This window comes from Apteryx rowi, unplaced genomic scaffold (genome assembly GCF_003343035.1).
Source record: "Apteryx rowi isolate R43461 unplaced genomic scaffold, aptRow1 scaffold_434, whole genome shotgun sequence".
NCBI classification, from domain to species: domain Eukaryota; kingdom Metazoa; phylum Chordata; class Aves; order Apterygiformes; family Apterygidae; genus Apteryx; species Apteryx rowi.
In genome coordinates, this window is record NW_020450688.1 from 90031 (window position 1) to 106273 (window position 16243).

General features: G+C 46.7%; 2 protein-coding genes across 6 annotated transcripts in view; one reads left to right on the forward strand and one right to left on the reverse strand.

Annotated features, from left to right (window-relative positions):
• ASCC2 (activating signal cointegrator 1 complex subunit 2) overlaps positions 1-16243 on the reverse strand; it is a 38386-nt gene that overhangs the window by 126 nt on the left and 22017 nt on the right. For 2 of the 5 annotated variants that reach the window (XM_026076599.1, XM_026076598.1), the window contains exons 16-19: positions 13057-13281; positions 11103-11211; positions 10464-10543; positions 9141-9932 (exon numbers count right to left, since the gene is read on the reverse strand). In XM_026076599.1, the coding sequence (XP_025932384.1) occupies positions 9764-9932; positions 10464-10543; positions 11103-11211; positions 13057-13281 (583 nt within the window). In that variant the 3' untranslated portion in view covers positions 9141-9763. Of the gene's footprint in view, positions 1-9140; positions 9933-10463; positions 10544-11102; positions 11212-11662; positions 11855-13056; positions 13282-16243 lie in introns of those variants that run through there. The other 3 variants (XM_026076600.1, XM_026076601.1, XR_003255299.1) reach the window with 3 other exon arrangements.
• LOC112971311 (cytochrome b-c1 complex subunit 9) lies at positions 4443-6567 on the forward strand. Its single transcript, XM_026076607.1, has 2 exons — positions 4443-4634; positions 6296-6567. The coding sequence occupies exons 1-2, from the start codon at positions 4494-4496 to the stop codon at positions 6341-6343; spliced, it is 189 nt and encodes a 62-aa protein (XP_025932392.1). The 5' UTR covers positions 4443-4493; the 3' UTR covers positions 6344-6567.

Genomic DNA, 16243 nt, shown 5'->3' on the forward strand with positions numbered 1-16243 from the left:
TACAGCTCCTGCTTCCAAAGGAGAAGAACTCAAATCATTTAGGGTTGGCAGAGAGAGGAAGAGGTGAGACCTGATAGTATATATTCTTGTCCATCAGATGGGCAAGGCAGTGTCTGCTGTGCATACTGGGGTGAGCAGGCTTGGATCTCCATTTTTGGACTCCATTACCCAAAGCCAGAACAGCTCTGCTAAAAGAAAAATTCTCCTTCCTTGAGTGTGATGGAGTTAAGACCACACAAAGCAGAGATCCCAGAGAGTCAAGTGCTCCCAGCCACAGAGGCGCAAGAGGCCAACTACACCAGAGAAGGTGGCAGCAAAAACCACCTGATGTGCAAGCAAGAGGAGCTAGAGGCCCATGACACAGTCTCCAGCTGGGGCCCCAGGAATTTAACCCTGGCCCACAGCCAACCTCCCCAGGCTGCCCTGCAAGAAGAAGGAAATTCCCCCATGACTACCTCTGCAAGGTAAGGAAGAAACTCAGGAACTCCTCAAAGAAGATAAATCAGCTGCTCTTGTCTAGGCTTGCACTGCAAGGGGTATACTGCATTAAAAACACTAAAAGAAACAGAAAAACAGCTTACAGCCACGTGCAGCCCTGCTCCCATGGGCTGTCCTTGCTGGAGGTACCATGGAGAAGCTTTCCCTGAGGTAGCTGTAAGTTCCCTCCCTTGTGATATAATGGTAGCTTATAAATGCCAAAGATGGATGGACTGGTTGACAAACTCCAAAAGCAATTCTCCAGTTTTAGACACCTTGACAGCCAAATGCATTTAAAAAATGGCATGGAGACCAGCACAAGAAATAAAGATTTTATAAATAAATCAGGGTCAGAATCAATCACAGCCTACCTAAAGATTCCTCAGAATCAGCAGGAACAGCCAATATAACAGCAGCAACAGGCAATCCCTAGAGCTGAGCTGAGCTAAAGCAGTTCTGCCAAGCTTTCTTGTCAGCCATCCACCCTGGCACCTCCTGGGCAAGCGTGCCAAACTCCCTTCCTTCCCCCCCTCCCAAGAATTGCTGCTTCAAAATCAAGTCCCTGGAAATCTCTCAGGCCTCATGCCACCAGTTAATATGCAGCTGCTTCCATCTGTATCCAATGCAGCACATTGACTAGAAATGTTCTCTGATTTCTGAACCGGCTTACAGACCTTCATGCTGAAGGCAGAACATTCAGAGAAACTCGACTGAATTTAAGGTCACTTCTTTTAAGGTCCTTTGTTTGTTCTCCAGGTGAAATACCTGGTTGCTCAGTGGTGATGATCAGCCAGCCATCTCCCTCCAATTAGACTACAGGTAGGCAAACTCCTTTACCTAGAAACACAACTAGATCTGGCTCCTGCTTGGAAAGTGTTTGTGTTTTTTGAGCAACCAGAAATCAACTCTGTAGTGTTTGAGGTCTGAAATTTTGCTTCTCCAGTGCAAGAAATCAAAACCACATGCTGCTTAATCCACATTCACCCATGATTTCCTCTCGTCCGTTACTAGATCATCCCTGACTTTTGTAGGTGATTTGAAGCCAACCCTGCTGCATCTTGGTAGCCAACAGCCGCTAGAATCTGGAGGGATGCTGCTACCCTCAGTCCCCAGCATGTGGGCCCACTGGAAGGCTCTGCTTTGGCTTTTAAATATTGAAAAAATCCCTTTCACATCTCATGTCATGGTCTCCTGAGAAGCTGCTGATAAAATAAAAGCTTCTCATTTCGGCTACTGATTCCTGTACTCCATCTCCACAGGAGCAGCTGCTGTGAATCAGGAAAATAAACGAGATTCTGCAGTGGTCCCCCCCGCACCGCCAAGTTTCCACAGACCTCAGTGGGAATTCTGTCTGCAAAAAAACAGCGGCAGCCAGCCTCTGAATTCATATTTCAAACTTTTACTTTCATCACTCTGCTGCCAATAATTGCAGAAGCTAGTTCCCCCTTCCTCCCCAACAACAAGGGGAGAAAACTCCTATAGATTTCAGGCACTCAGATCCCACATCCCAGACGGGCTGGCTCCCAAATTCTCATAGCAATTGCAACTGCAGAGGATGCATGGGAAAAAAAAAAAAGCAACTAGAGGAGCATCAAATTCTCCCAGAAATCCCCCCTCAAAAGATTACATTGAATACTTATTTCCATCTTTTTAAGAATTCAGTTATACGGATTATTTTGGCTGGATTCTAACAACTCTCTGCAGTATCAGCAATCCACGGCATTTTGCACTGAACTAGTACGCAGGAATAAAAGCTGTTTCTAAGCAGTACTGACTAACCTATTTCCATTTTCCCAAATGGCTCAAACAGTAAACAAAGAGCATTATTCAGTTAAAACCAGAGATTTTTTTTAATTAAATCCATCTTGTCATTATGAAATAAAGTAAGTGTAGCTGTTTTATAAAGAACTGTTTTAGCTTGGCCATTTCCTTTTAACATTTTTAGACCCTAATTTGCAATTGAATTCAGGCAAATAGGCCCCTGGACCCACATGCAGCCATAAATGATTTCAAACAGGCTTTGTGCCAGCTTAAAAGTCCTTTCGCATGTATCCAAATACAAAACTCGGGGTTTTGTCTTCTACCTCGATGCTTCAGACTATTAAAAAAAAAAAAATCCACTTTAAGCCTTTTGGAGCAATCATTTTTATGAAATACCATGTTCTAATATGTCTAGCAGGCGTTCCACTCATGTATCCTAGGCGCTTGATAAAACTCAAGGCAGGATCTCATATGCATAATCTTACATTTTCTCTTCTCAAATGATGGCCAAAATATTCCACATTGTGCTCTACTAGCTACAGATTTTATTTAGGACTCTCCAAGGGTCCTTTCACTGATTTCCCCAAGATGTGGACAGGAATCCAGAGAGAGGGAAGAAGGTGACCCAGAAAAGAGCATATGGCAGACTTGTTTTCATCTGGGTGTAACTGATTTTCTCCATGCTGAACCCTGAAAATTGCTTCTGAGCCTTGACCTCAATTTCCTGCTGTCTTACAGCCCAGGCTCAGGGCCGTTTCAGCCACTTTGGGTATCCAGACAGATGTGAAGTTAATTAAATCCAAGTGTCAAGCTTATGATACTCAGCTGCCAATTTAAATGTGCTCATATCTCTATGGGAACAAGCAAAAAACCAGCAGGCTCTGCCAGCGTTGTCGCAATGACACAGGGCCAGGCTCTGATCTCCGTTATGCCCTTCGCAAAGCCAGAGCCACTGGCTTGATTCAGGACTAACATCAACCTAGCCATTACACAAACACAACCTAGTGGTAGTAGTTTATAGGCTATTAGGAAGATTTGCCTTAGAGACAGTCCCCAGCAGTTAACTTTGAAGAATAATAATTGAGCTTTTCAAAGGACCTGCCTAAGGGGTGGTGCATTAAACTCCCACTGTCCACAGGCCATTGGACTACAGCAGGCACCTTGCAGCCTCTGCACGTGCTTCCAGCACAAGCGGAGGCTTTGTCCTGCCCCGGAAAATCCACTAACCTCTGCAGCAGCTGCATGCGGAGACCCAAACACGCATAAATAAAGAGAAATGACTATGCAGCCAGAAAACACACTCTGTTTCTGAATGGCCCAGACAAATGAAACAACAGAACAAGCACCACTTGAGGATCTGCTCTGAAATTCAATACAGATGCTGACTTAATAAAAGTCCTACTGAGGGAAGACTTCAATTTTAAGATGCCCCTGTCCCCTACTTCTTTTTAATGTGGCTTTAATGCTCGTCCTCCCTTTCTAAACCCAGATTTACCTCTCTTTCCTACCAGTGCTTGGATCACTCTCTTCCCGAGGCCGCTGTGGTAAACATGAGCACTTCCGCGGACTTTTATGAACGATAACGCTCACCTCCTTCACGTAATTCTCTGCTAACGAGACTTACCGTTAAAAAGTGAGTTACTAATGAGAGCTACTGTCACTCAGCTGATCCAAACAGCAACAAAGCCCCCAAACTGCTCCCCAAAAGGACGAGAGGGGCATCAGCGCAAACCCCTCGAGGCCGAGCGAGAGGCCCGGCTAACGCAGGGCAAGTTCTCCCTTCCAGACCTCCCCTCGTCGCCCACCTCCTTTCGATGCCGCAGCGGGCGACGCGAGGCCGCCGGCGCTGCTGAGGGCGGCACTGGGGTAACTTGGCTGATTTTACCTCAGGAAAGGAAAGGGGGCGCCCGGGGCACCGGCCGGGCCGGCGCCCCGCCGAGGCGGCCACTGCCGGGTGGGAGGCGCCTGCTCCCGCCGCCGGGCCGGGCCGCCGCCGCCGCTCACGGCTCCGCAGCTGCCCCGGCCGCCGGAGCCCACCAAGCGCCGGCTGCAGCACTTGCTGCCCCGCCGGGAGGCCGGCAGCCCGCCGGGCCCGGGCACTCACCTGCCGCCGGCCGGAGCCGCGCCTACACCTCCCGGCAGCCCCAGCGCCGGCAGAGCTGCGCCTACATCTCCCGGCGGCCCGTGCGCGGGGCGGGTGGCAGCGCGCGTGCGCAGCGCAGGCGCGGAGGAAGGGAGGGAAGGAGTGAGGCAAGATGGTGCTGCTGGCGCGGGTGTACAGCTCGCTCTTCCGCCGCACCTCCACCTTCGCGCTCACCATCGTCCTGGGTGCCGTCGTCTTCGAGCGCGCTTTCGACCAGGGCGCCGACGCCATCTTCGAGCACCTCAACCAGGGGGTAAGGGCGCCGCGGCGCGTCCCGGCCACGCGTCCCGGCCTGAAGGTCAGGCGGCCCCGCCTGGGCCCCGCTGCGCTCCCGGCCCGACCCGGCCGCGGCCTGGCCCACAGCGGGGCTCCCCGGGCCGAGCGGGGCCCCCAGGGCTGTCTCCCGGAGGGCCCCTAGAGCCGGGCGGGAGCGCGCCCTTGAGCTGCTCCAGCCGCCCGGGCCGCGGCCCGGCTGCCGGCAGCGGCGCGGAGCCCGGCGGGTGCAGGGCGGACCGGCCTCGCGCTTCTAGCCGCCCCCGCGGCCTGGTGCTGACTGCTGGGGAGCCGGGGGCAGCGTGCCCCAAGGAAAGGCAGAGAGTCCTGTAAGCCTTGTTTTGCGCCTCCGAGGCGCAGTGTCCCGAGGTTGCCTTAACGGCAATGCTACCGAAACGAGCTGCCATGCTGCTTCTCCGATCCGGTGGTATGTCTGTTCCCTGGTCTCCTGAACCAGCTCATTAGACCGGCCAAAAACTAACACTGGGGGAAACGACAGCTTCGCCACCCTGAACTAGCTCACGAGGGGTTGCATGAGCCCCAGCCAGAAGCAGTGCAAGGCTGGGAAAATACAGTAAGAGCAAGACCAGGATCTCTCCCTCCCCTTTTTTAGCAAGTCAGTTGTTATAAGCCAACTTAAAATCATGCCTGAACTGGAGCTCTGCACTCAACTACTTTTTTTTTTTAACTTGTAGCATTAATTTTCTATATGTCAATATTTTCTTAAGCAGGGGTTGAAATCTAAATTATCAAGGAAAAATAATATATTTTGAAAATCTAAAGGGTTGTCTGCAACAAAGAGAAAAGCGTGGAATGCTYCTGCCCTCATGCAGCGGTTTTGCAAGTCCTGCTCCTACCAGCAGACTTCAGTGCCTGGAATAAGGATTCTTTTGTTCATCCTGAATCTCTTCCAGCTGAAACGCCTTCTCTGGTCTCAATGGGAAGCTAAAGCAACAGGATTGGAATACTCTAATAATCTCTGGTTTGCAGCATAGGAGAGCAGTGAGAACAGGGGAAGTAGGATGACTGTGGCTTTCCTCTGTGTTTATTATAAAAGCCTTGAAAGCCACCTGCATGGCTGCCCTGTCCCTACAGCCTTAGATACAGGACTCCATCCACATGCTTCTCCAAGGTCTTGTAAAGATGGGGTGGGAAACTCAGGCACAGCAGCATCAGCAGGTGCTTTTATCCCTAGTGGAATAAAGCCCCCAAAGAAGGGTAAGAAGGTGGAGGGGACAGACAAAGCCTGCTGGCTGGTAGGAGGATAAAGAGTTCTCTTCTGTCCACTCCGCTGTGGAAAGCAGCTTCATGAACAAAGAACAGGTTTAAGGAGCTCAACTAGAGTGTAGCTGCTCCTTCTGAAACCCTTGTGTCGGATCATTGCTGGCTATTATGGAACAGGGTAGACTCAGTCGCAGTAGAAAAGCACAGGATGACTGTACCCAAGGTGTCATTCACACTAGTGAAACTTAGGGGTGTATTTTCATACAGCTTCTTTTTTCTCCTCCTACTCCTTCCTGTTACTGACATTGGTTTTGTGAATACTTGTATTTTTAAAGTGAAACTTTGTCTTTATCCCAGGACTGCTGAAGAGATGGCTAAGATGACTGGCTGTTTTTTTTTGTTTGTTTTGGTGTGCAGAAACTGTGGAAACACATCAAGCACAAGTATGAGACAAGTGAAGACTGAAATGCTCAGCAGCGGGATGTGTCCTGGGGTGGTCAAAGATGCTGCAGAGAAGGATTTGATCTCCTGAAGCTAGTTATGTCAAAATGGAAATGTGTTCCTGCCTGAACAACTCCAAGCCAGAATATATCGGCCACCTACTGCTATGGGAACTAGATGGACTTAAGGACTTCTGCTGCTGTTTTGAAACTTGTGTTAAAAAATAAATTCTTAGCCCATGTCTCATGCTTATGTGTTCATCTGACTTTCATTTGCTCTGCTTGTAGTTTCTTATCTAGGAGACAGAGAATGAATGTTTAAATATGGCCCCAAACCTTATTTTCAGGACACTGTAAGAAAGCAAACTATTTTCAGGACAGTGTAAAAGACTTGAAAGCATTTATACAGCTGAGGGCTGCTGACAATACCCTTGGCTTATGCCTGGTAAGAACTTTAACCTATGGGCTAGGAGCTGCCTGCTTTCTTTTAGTCTTGTTCAAAGAAAGGCGACTTATAAAATCACTTACAGTGCTCTGTCATCTTTTTGCAGCAAGACTGCTGGTTCTTAGTCTGTCATCCTTTTAAAGCTGTAATACAGATAGCATTGCCTCATCTTAACCAGTGAGATGACCGTTGTATTCACGTTACTCAAGCAGCAGTGTGCACCCTTCAGCCTCTTGGGCTGAGTGGTTCTTGAAAGGGGAGGGGGTGTGTAATTTTCCACCTGTCCAAACCTTAATGAAATTGGATGTAGGTCTTTTTCCTGGCTCTTCGTATGTTTGTGTCTTCTTGCTCTTAAAGTGGCTTGATGGCCTGAACAGTTTTACCAGGCTTGCCTGCTATGCTCTAAGTCCGTCCCAGTCCTTTCTGCTCAAAGCAGAGTGGCTGAGAAGAAACAGAAATTACTTAGGTCTGTAATGAGCATACACCCTTACAGCTGGCTGTGCAGCTCCTGTTCCAACACACAGCTGACTGTCATGCAGAAAAGAGTAATTCTTTTATCAGCAACTTCACTGAAGGGTCCATCCCTGCTGTTCTTTGTGGTCATTTCAAGCATCTTTCTTTGCCGGGCAAGGCTATTAAGATGCTGTTTTGGGTAATGAGACTATTAAAACAGAATCACTTTGGGCTCTTGGGTGGCTGTATTAAGACTTGGCTGAGAATGACTCACACTGTTTCCCCCTACTCCAACCTGATGATGCTCTACAGCCTAGAAGCTGCATTTCTCCCTCTTTACTATTCTTGCTAGTAACCATCTAACTAGAATTTTAGCAGTAGATGAGGCAGGGCATGTTGGAGCCTGTGATAATGAAAGAAGCTTTATTGGGTTTGTAACTAGGTCTCAGAGGAGTAAAACATTTACTCTTAGAACATTAAGAGGACTTAAAACATTGTGCTTGTTTTTGAGCAAAAAACAACTGCAGCCTTCACAGTCCCAGCTGTGCTTTTATAGAGACGCTTGGGAGGAAAGGTTTAAACTTCCTTGGGATAATCTCATACAATATAAGACTGCCTGCTCTACTATGAGTTCTGTCTGCAGTGCTGATAGCTTCATGCTATGCTGAGCAGGTGATAGAGATTTGCAGCTTTTTAGAAGCAAGAACTAAAGATGAATACAGTATTAGGATGGGGGAAGACAGCATTGTAGCAGGCTGGCAGAGAGTAAATGAAGCTATTAGTTCAGAAAACAGTAGCTATAAAAGAGTAGGGAGTTAGTTATCCTGGCGAGTAATTTCCCTTGGCAGTGGATTTGGAGAAGTGGTAAATGCAACTCCCTTTTTTCTGTGCCTTGTCATAGGGGGTTTGGACAGTTACGGGTATGCAAAGAAAAATTGCATCCTCACAGCGTTCAGGGCTTTGTCATATTTGCATAACGGTGACAGCCATTTCCACACTTTTTGAGAACAGCTCCAGCACAATCGTGTTTGGCAGCAGTACTAATCATATATCCATACAGTCCCCGCCCTCTGCGTAAAACTAGGCAGCAAGGTACGTGCACACAGAGCTTATTACAAAAGCTCTCCTGCAGCATTTGAAAAGGGGAAGACAGCACTAGATTAACCCCTAAACAACAGCTCTAACACTACAAAATCTGGTGCTAATTTGTTCGGCATGTGGATGACAACCACATGCAGCTTTGTCTGCTCTACTTTATATAGCAGTACTAGAAAAAACACACAAGGAGGGAGGGGAGGGGAGATGGCCAAGCAGAGCCCATTTACCTTAGTCTCCATGATGAGAACGGCACTCTAAAAACGTGCTGATCCTCTGTGACAAGAGTGAATTGAACAGTTTTGCCACCTGCTACTGGCAGGTATTCCAGGCTTGTCTAGGCACAGCATAGCAGCTATTGCCACGGCTTTTGAGCACCTTACAAATAGGTTACAAAGTAAACCCAATAATTTGTGTCTCAGTATGCAGGGAGTGACTTCTAACAAAAATGGTCCTCAAGAGAAGTCCCTTCAGCAGCAACAAACTGTAATTTAGTATTAGCTCCCAGCCTTCCTAACAGCAAACATGATGATCAGGGCAGTTCTGCTACAGAGTGTGACAAGCAGTTATTGAGCAGGCAGCTCCCCAGGGACTCTGACCCTGCTGCCTTCAACTCTGATTTCCATACTATTGCCATCTTGCTTAGGACACCTTAATCCCAATTTTCAAGTACCTTTAGTCGGTGGTTGTGGCTAAATCTCATTTCACTGAACCAACACAAAACAGCAAGTGAATTTCACTGCCTGCAGATACACAGCACATTAAAGGGCTGGTTAAGGTTCCTCTAGCTTAAAGATCATTACAGTCTGTAAGAGCCTAAAACACCAACTAAAAGATTTAAATCATTTATTTGCATGTTCTGTTTTCACACATCTCACTTGAGGGACAGAAATTTATGATACATTCTTATTCACCTGAACTCCCAAGTATCTGTCAGCAACTGGAATAGCCCGAGTGTTTTCCTATCAGCCTTCAAGTTTTCCTGCAGGATAAGGCATTTCAGTGGAGCAGAGAGCTGTAAGGGCTGTTCCAGGGAAACCTTGCTGCAGCTCACATAGTTGCTCTCAGAGCTGTCAGCTGCATGGCCTGGAAGGCCCCTTGTAGTTGCAGCGAGGGCATGAGGAGCCAGTATGAAAATAAAGTTCTCAGAATTATAAATAGTACAAAAGGAAATGTACAGCTCGTGCAGCCTGTCCAATGCATCTGAGGTGTGGCCTACTGTCATATATGTTTCTCTCTATAAGCTGAACGGCAGCCGATCTGCCTGGTGGGCAGTTCCTTTTCATGAATGGGCAACCCTCCCACAGAATGTGCAATTCCGCATCGAGATGAAGTGGCAGGTATTGAACCACTACATCCAGTCCCCTGAGCTCCGGGAGGGCCAAGGGAACACAGCACAACTGCCCCTATGCCGAGGACTGGGCAGGATGCAACACCTGGGGTAAGAGTCTTTCAGGAAGGAATCATGCCTTTATTCCGCTTTCTGTCAGCCATGACTCGTCGATTATGATTAGCTCTTGTGCTTTTGTTTGCTTCCTTCTTCCTTCGTTCCTGCACTGTTTCCCGGTTCTGCCCGTGTCCCTTCACATTCCCAACAACAGCAGAGCTGTTGTGCTTGTGCCTGGAGCACACAGGAAAAAGGACATCAGAAGAAGCACATTGCACACTTGGGGAACAAAATACACGGATCCTGAGAAAAGACTGGGTGGGAGGAGTTCAGCCATCCGGCTCTGAGCCTCAGCTCACTGATGCATGAGCTGTGCAAGGTTTCTGCAATAGCTGAAATAGCATCAGCTACACAACGATTCCAGCCTTCTGCACATTAAGTATGCCAGCTAAGGCCAGCTATTACGCTGTCCTGACAGCCCTGTGGGACCTGTTCAAGCTCTGGGAAGCCGTGTTTGCCAAGATCCTACCTTGCACAGGTTTCTGCTGTACTTACAATAAAGGGAATTACCCTGTCCTATCCGTTTGACACCATCAGCAGTGAAGCAAAAGTTGGACAAGGAAGTTAACACCACTTTGGTGGTGACCCTGGCATACAGGAATGCTATGGAACAGGTACATCCTCATGCATTAAAGTCAGTAGCAAGCTACTTGCTAGCTACAGCAGAACCAAGATTTCATCCAACAGAGGGAGATCCTGACTTACCCCTTCCTTGCAAGGTAAGACAGCCGTCTGGCTTCGGCTCTCTCCCTCAGTACGGCTGGGTCCTGCACAAAATGGTCCTGCTATGGGAAGGAAGGAAAAACCATCAGCACTGTAGTGAATTCATCAGCATTACTCAAAGGACTAGAGCAGGGGCAATGCTGTTGTGCCATGGAATGGAGAGGCCGCTCACTGTTCATTATCTGTTCTGGCCGAGCCGGCAGGATTGGTGTCAGAGGCCCTGAACACAACATCTGGCAGAAAATCTGAATGAGACTTCTTTCCACATCCTACCTCCAGCAGCGACGCCATCAGCATTACTATTTCCAGCATATCCATGACAACAGAAGCCTTCTGTCTATGGAGTAAGAGAGATATAAACCTCTCCATGGAGCATCGTTGCTCCTATAGGGCTAACTTAGGAGGCAGTGGATAGTTGTAGTCAGGACATTTCACAGGCCAGCCAACTGCAAAAGTAACTAGCCACTCTGAAAAGCAGCTCAGTCTCCATGCTAGTGTTAAGACTCATGCTTTGGAAGAGGAAACCTCCTCCACATCATCCCTGGAAGACACTTAACAGGTGAAGCAGATAAGACATATGATAAATCTTAATGCAACTTCAACCACAAACTTAAATGTCACCTTAGTTCTTTCCTTTTCAGCTTCCTCCTCCTCTTCTTCATCCTCCTCCTCCTCCTCTTGTCCGTCCTCCTGTCCCTTTGGTCTCAAGACTTGAGGAGTGGTGAATGGCCTGAGAATTTAGACATGAATAGTGAAAGATGAAGAGAGCACAGCCACAAGCATTTCGCTGCACAGCATATCCTTTTCATTTTGCATCACATCTTTCAAGAACTAGAATCCACAAGTTTCACAGGCTTGCTTCTTCTGAAAACAGAGAGACCCAGCAGCTACTGACACCTTTAATGTGCGATTAGCACACATGGAGGTTCTTCACCACGGAATGTTCACTAGGAAGTTGTTACCAAAATATAATAATAATAAAAAAAAAAAAGTAGCAGGTCAGGAAAAACCTGAAACCTCACAAGGGAATTTCTCCAGGGAAACAACTGTCTCCTCTAGGAGAAGGGGAGCCGGATACACCCGCAAAGCATTAGCAAGGAGCGCCAGACTTTATTTACACTTTGCTAGGCTTTAGCTCATCAGCCAGGGAGCATCTATTGTACAAAGACAAACCCTCACACCTCAAGTTTAAACTCAGCCAGAAAAACTGATGCGCAGAAAGTGCTGTACTCTAAAACCACCATGACTGGTCAGTGGTTATCCATGGAGCCCCCGTTTCATTGCTCTGAACCAGTTTCATCCAGGGGAAAATACTTAGAGAAATCCATCAAGCTTTATGATTCACCCTGGACATGCAGAACACTGTAAAGGGCCTGGAGGAAAAACAAATAAATAAATGAACATTATAGCTCTTCTTCAATGTGTGTGTGTGTGTGTGTGGCCGGGGGGGGGAGGATTGTTTTGTTTTTTGTTTGAGATTCTGTTGGGATTTATATCCACCATTCCACTATATAAAAAATAAACATAAAACCAGAAGAGCCTCTGTTTACATCAGACCTATAGGTCTAATTTTCAGCAGTAACATCCATTAACTGTTCCTACTGCCTCTCTGAAAGGCAGACAGCATGGAGCACCTTTGGGCAGGTGAAAGAGGGGCAAGGACTTGAGTGACACACTGTTATAGGCAAACCACAAAAAAATGCTTTAAATGGAAGCCTCACCACAATTTACAGGGGAGAAAAGAGGGGGGAAAAAGGAACAAAGGGAACCGCCAAAGATGCATTTGTCTTAAGGCTAGAAACAGTGACATCTTTACAATATATTACAATTCCTGCTTCCTGAAAGTGCTCTTATAAATTATATCAAAATTTAGAAGATCACTTTCAGAAATGTTAAACCAGCTTTTAAGAGATGGTTTTCTATCTCTGGGTCATATTTCTAAAATAAATATTCTGCAAGTCCCATTACTAATTAGCCCTTCGTTTCCTGGATGCTAAGTGCCTCCTGCTGTCAGTTGTTCTGGAGAGTGTGTGCAGTCCATCACAGGCTGAATTCCAGGTATCACCATGAGATGACAGATGGGATTGGCAAGAAATAAAAGTCTGGTCATACACTTTTCCAAATTAAGTTTTTCTTGCTAACCAGTCATTCTACTTTACATTGCCCAGTTACACTCAAGCCTGATTATTCAGAATAGCTCATTTCCCTCTGCTGGAGGATAATTATCCTACAGGCAGAAGCACTGCTGTGTGCAATTTCAGCATAAAGTCCCCTTAGATCCGGATGCTGAACTGAGGTAATAGCTAAGTCTCGCAGGCAAAGAAAGCGGAAGACTGAGAACTTCCTGCATGCATGCCATGGTAAAGCTCCCTATCAACAGGGGAGAAAGAAATCTAAATCTTCCTCCTCACATGTTACAGAGAAAATAGTAGCAGAAGAAAAAGGATGGTTTGGAGCACCCACATCCTCCCTGAGAAGCAGAACGAAAATCAGTGTTGAACACGTTCGTGCAAACTAGATAACTCTAGGTGGCAGCTCCCACCAACCTCCCGTGCACTGAAGCCACAGCACCTACCTCCTACTAATCAGCTCATCATCTGAGTCAGCATCATTTGCCCCCACTTGGTTTCCATCATAAGTGTCATCATACTCGTCCTCATAGTCCTCCTTGTAGAGCTGAGCTTCTCCTTGCTGCACAGGAACCTCCTCCACAATCACGCTGTACTGGCTGTAGCGCTCCTTCTGCTCAGCAATCAGGCGTTTGTCATTCAGCAAACTCTTGGTCGTGTCCTTCTCCCTCCTGCAAACCACAGCATGGAAAGGGAGGGGCAGAAACAGAAAGGCAGTGTCAAGATCTTCCGTATAAATTTTTTTCCTGTTAGTAAGTGAAAACTGAAGCAATAGAAGCCTCATCTCAAACTTTGCAAGCACTGCCTAAGCCTACATATTTCCCCCCGAGATGTAATGTTTCTCCAGCTACTAAAACCAGCCACTTCTGGCATGGAACAGAGCAGTTTTTAAACAGAAGCCCAGCAAGATTATGCAGCAGATAAGAATAGGAACTGGAAACTGCCACTGTCATTTGAGACAGAAAGGAAGGTTTTACAAGAGGCCAAACACAATTATATTGAGGCTGAAGTTTGGCCAAGATCCAAATAACATAAAAAGTCCCATGAACCTTGAATGCCAAGCTGTTAGGGCTAAGACTTCCATCCAGGATACAGCTCTTCAAGGCCCAGAGTGCCCTCTAACACCATGCTCCAGTACTGTCTCACTGCGGTAGCACACACAGCTGCAAATCAGGGACCAGGGCTGCATTCGAGTAGGTGCTGCACGGACACGTGCGTTCCAATAGAGGCAAAAACCATAGTTCGTAAACATGAGATGCAAAATATGGGGAGAGCCAAAAAGTTACTCATACGGAAAGTAAGGATCGGAATAAGCAAGATTACGAATGAAAGGCAGAACAAAGAGTAGACTCGTACTTCCGATCCAACCTGTCTTGATGCACTGCACATACAACCCTTAAGCATTTGTTAAATTTGTAAAACATTGAGGATGCAGGTAAACTATAGCCATTTTATAGAGGGAAAGAAAAACCAAGAAACAGAGGTTTGACAGAGGTATTAAAAAACAGCCACTGAGATGCTATGTCTCAAGCTGCACAAGCATAAACTCTTTGAAGTCCCATTTTTCAGATCAGCCAAGTACATATTACATGCAAATAGCAAACGAGGCCTTGTGAAACTGAAGCGTTCACCAACCAAGAGCGCTTACAGCAAAGCTATGGGGAATTTCACTTCCAAGTATTCCCAGGACACCTTGCAGCTCTCAAAGTCTAGGAGAAACTTGCATCAATGATCTGTTTGGGATCTGAATATTATTAGTGAAAGAATCTGTCCAAGGTACATATTCAGTGAACCAACGATGGCCAGACTTGTGTGACATGCCAGCGAGCACTGGGAAAACAATCTAAGAAGGCTGATTTTTGTTAAGAATCTCAGAACAAGATAACACAATAGATACATTTGCTTCCCCTCTCTTCCATGACTCATTCTGTTACATGTTTGAATTTAGCTGCAAAATGTGCCCTACAAAACATGTGGTTAGTTCACACATACCTAGGCTGGATAAGATGTTATGTTGGTATTCAGCATGAGACTGAATTAAACACTTGATAATTGTTTCCTGTTGAGCTGGTCTGATGACTGCAGAGGTGCTGCAATGAATTGTGCTAGGCACCGATTCCAGGAGAAACAGTGGGATAATTCTAGTCCCACAGTGTTCAGGACATGCTCTGACTTCAAGAGTCAGGTTTAGCTAGTGATTACGGCTGGACAGGCAGAGGCAGCAGTGACCACTTTTCAGGACTGGCAAAGAATCACGTGTACCCTGTTATATTCATTTCCGCACGCTTGTTTTTCTTCTCATCCTGGTGTGGCTTTCTCCCTCACATTAACAGGCCCTGCCCCAAACTGTTTATATCTATCTGGATAGCAGCAAGCACAACAGGACCCAACTTGACCCGGCTCTTTAAGCACTACTGCAACATCATGCTTAGCAGTAACAGCATTTTAAGTACAAGTACAATTTGGAGAGCAAAAGATTTTAAGACAGATGATAAAAGGGAAAGGCCATTACATTTAGAATCCAATGCAGGCCTCAAACTAGGCTAGGAGAACTCTAGTATCCCAAAGCTTGGGTAAAGCATCAGGTTTCTTGCTTGTAAAACAAGGACCACAGAAGAAGTTACACTTTTACTGCTGAAAAACACATTTCATATTTATGGAGCTCTGAATGTTAAATCCTAGAGAGAACAAGGTGCTATAGCTTACCCTTTGATATAGTTAGATATGGTCAACCTTGGGCATAGGATATACATAGCTGATCCCAGCTAGCTACCTTCAGTTTTAAAAAAACACCTCAAAAATAAATATTAAGGTGTTTGGAGTCCTGCAGAGAGCACGTTCTCCATGTAAAACAACTGTTTGGAAACGAAGACATAGCCTGAGGGAGGCCAAACTACACCAGGAACAGCAGCATTAATGGGAGGATAATCCCAAGAGGTCACATAACAGTACAGCAGAAGAGATGACAGCTTTCTCAAGGAGTGGCGCGACAAGTGGAGAAGGCGACACAACCTCCATGGCGGAAGCCACATAGACAAAGCCATGGGAACAGGTGGAACATGGCAAGGAGCAGGGTCCCACAGCCCAGCTCAGGGATGACTTGCAACTTAGGAAGCTCTGTAGGTGATCTGCAAAGGGACCTCCTAGCTGCATTATTCCATATACTGGAGGCACTGTGCTGAATCTGAGGAGTAGTCTCCAGCCTTGCGCAACCACTCACACACAGACACACACAGACACACACACCTTTGGGGGAGCTGGGAGATAGCTGAGCACGTTTGTGCACCGGACGAGTGTAGACAAGATGCTCTGAGCACCTGCACAAGCTGGGGAACATAGGAGGAGAAGGGAGAAAGACTGTACCTGTGAATTCTGAGTTATGGGCACTTCAGAAGTCATTATTTTGGCCAGAAAAGAAACAATTTTCCTGTCCAGCCAAGCCAGTATAAATGCTACAGTGCTGCTGCTGAAAAGCTGTTTGACTGGACTTTGGAACAGAAGTGATTTGCTTCTGACAGTTTGATGCAGCTTTGCAACTGAAACCTTAATTGGGAGCTACCAGGGTCACGTGGTCCAATCTGCAGCCAGATTTTCCTTTACATACCATGTAAAGATACATCATCATAAAGATCA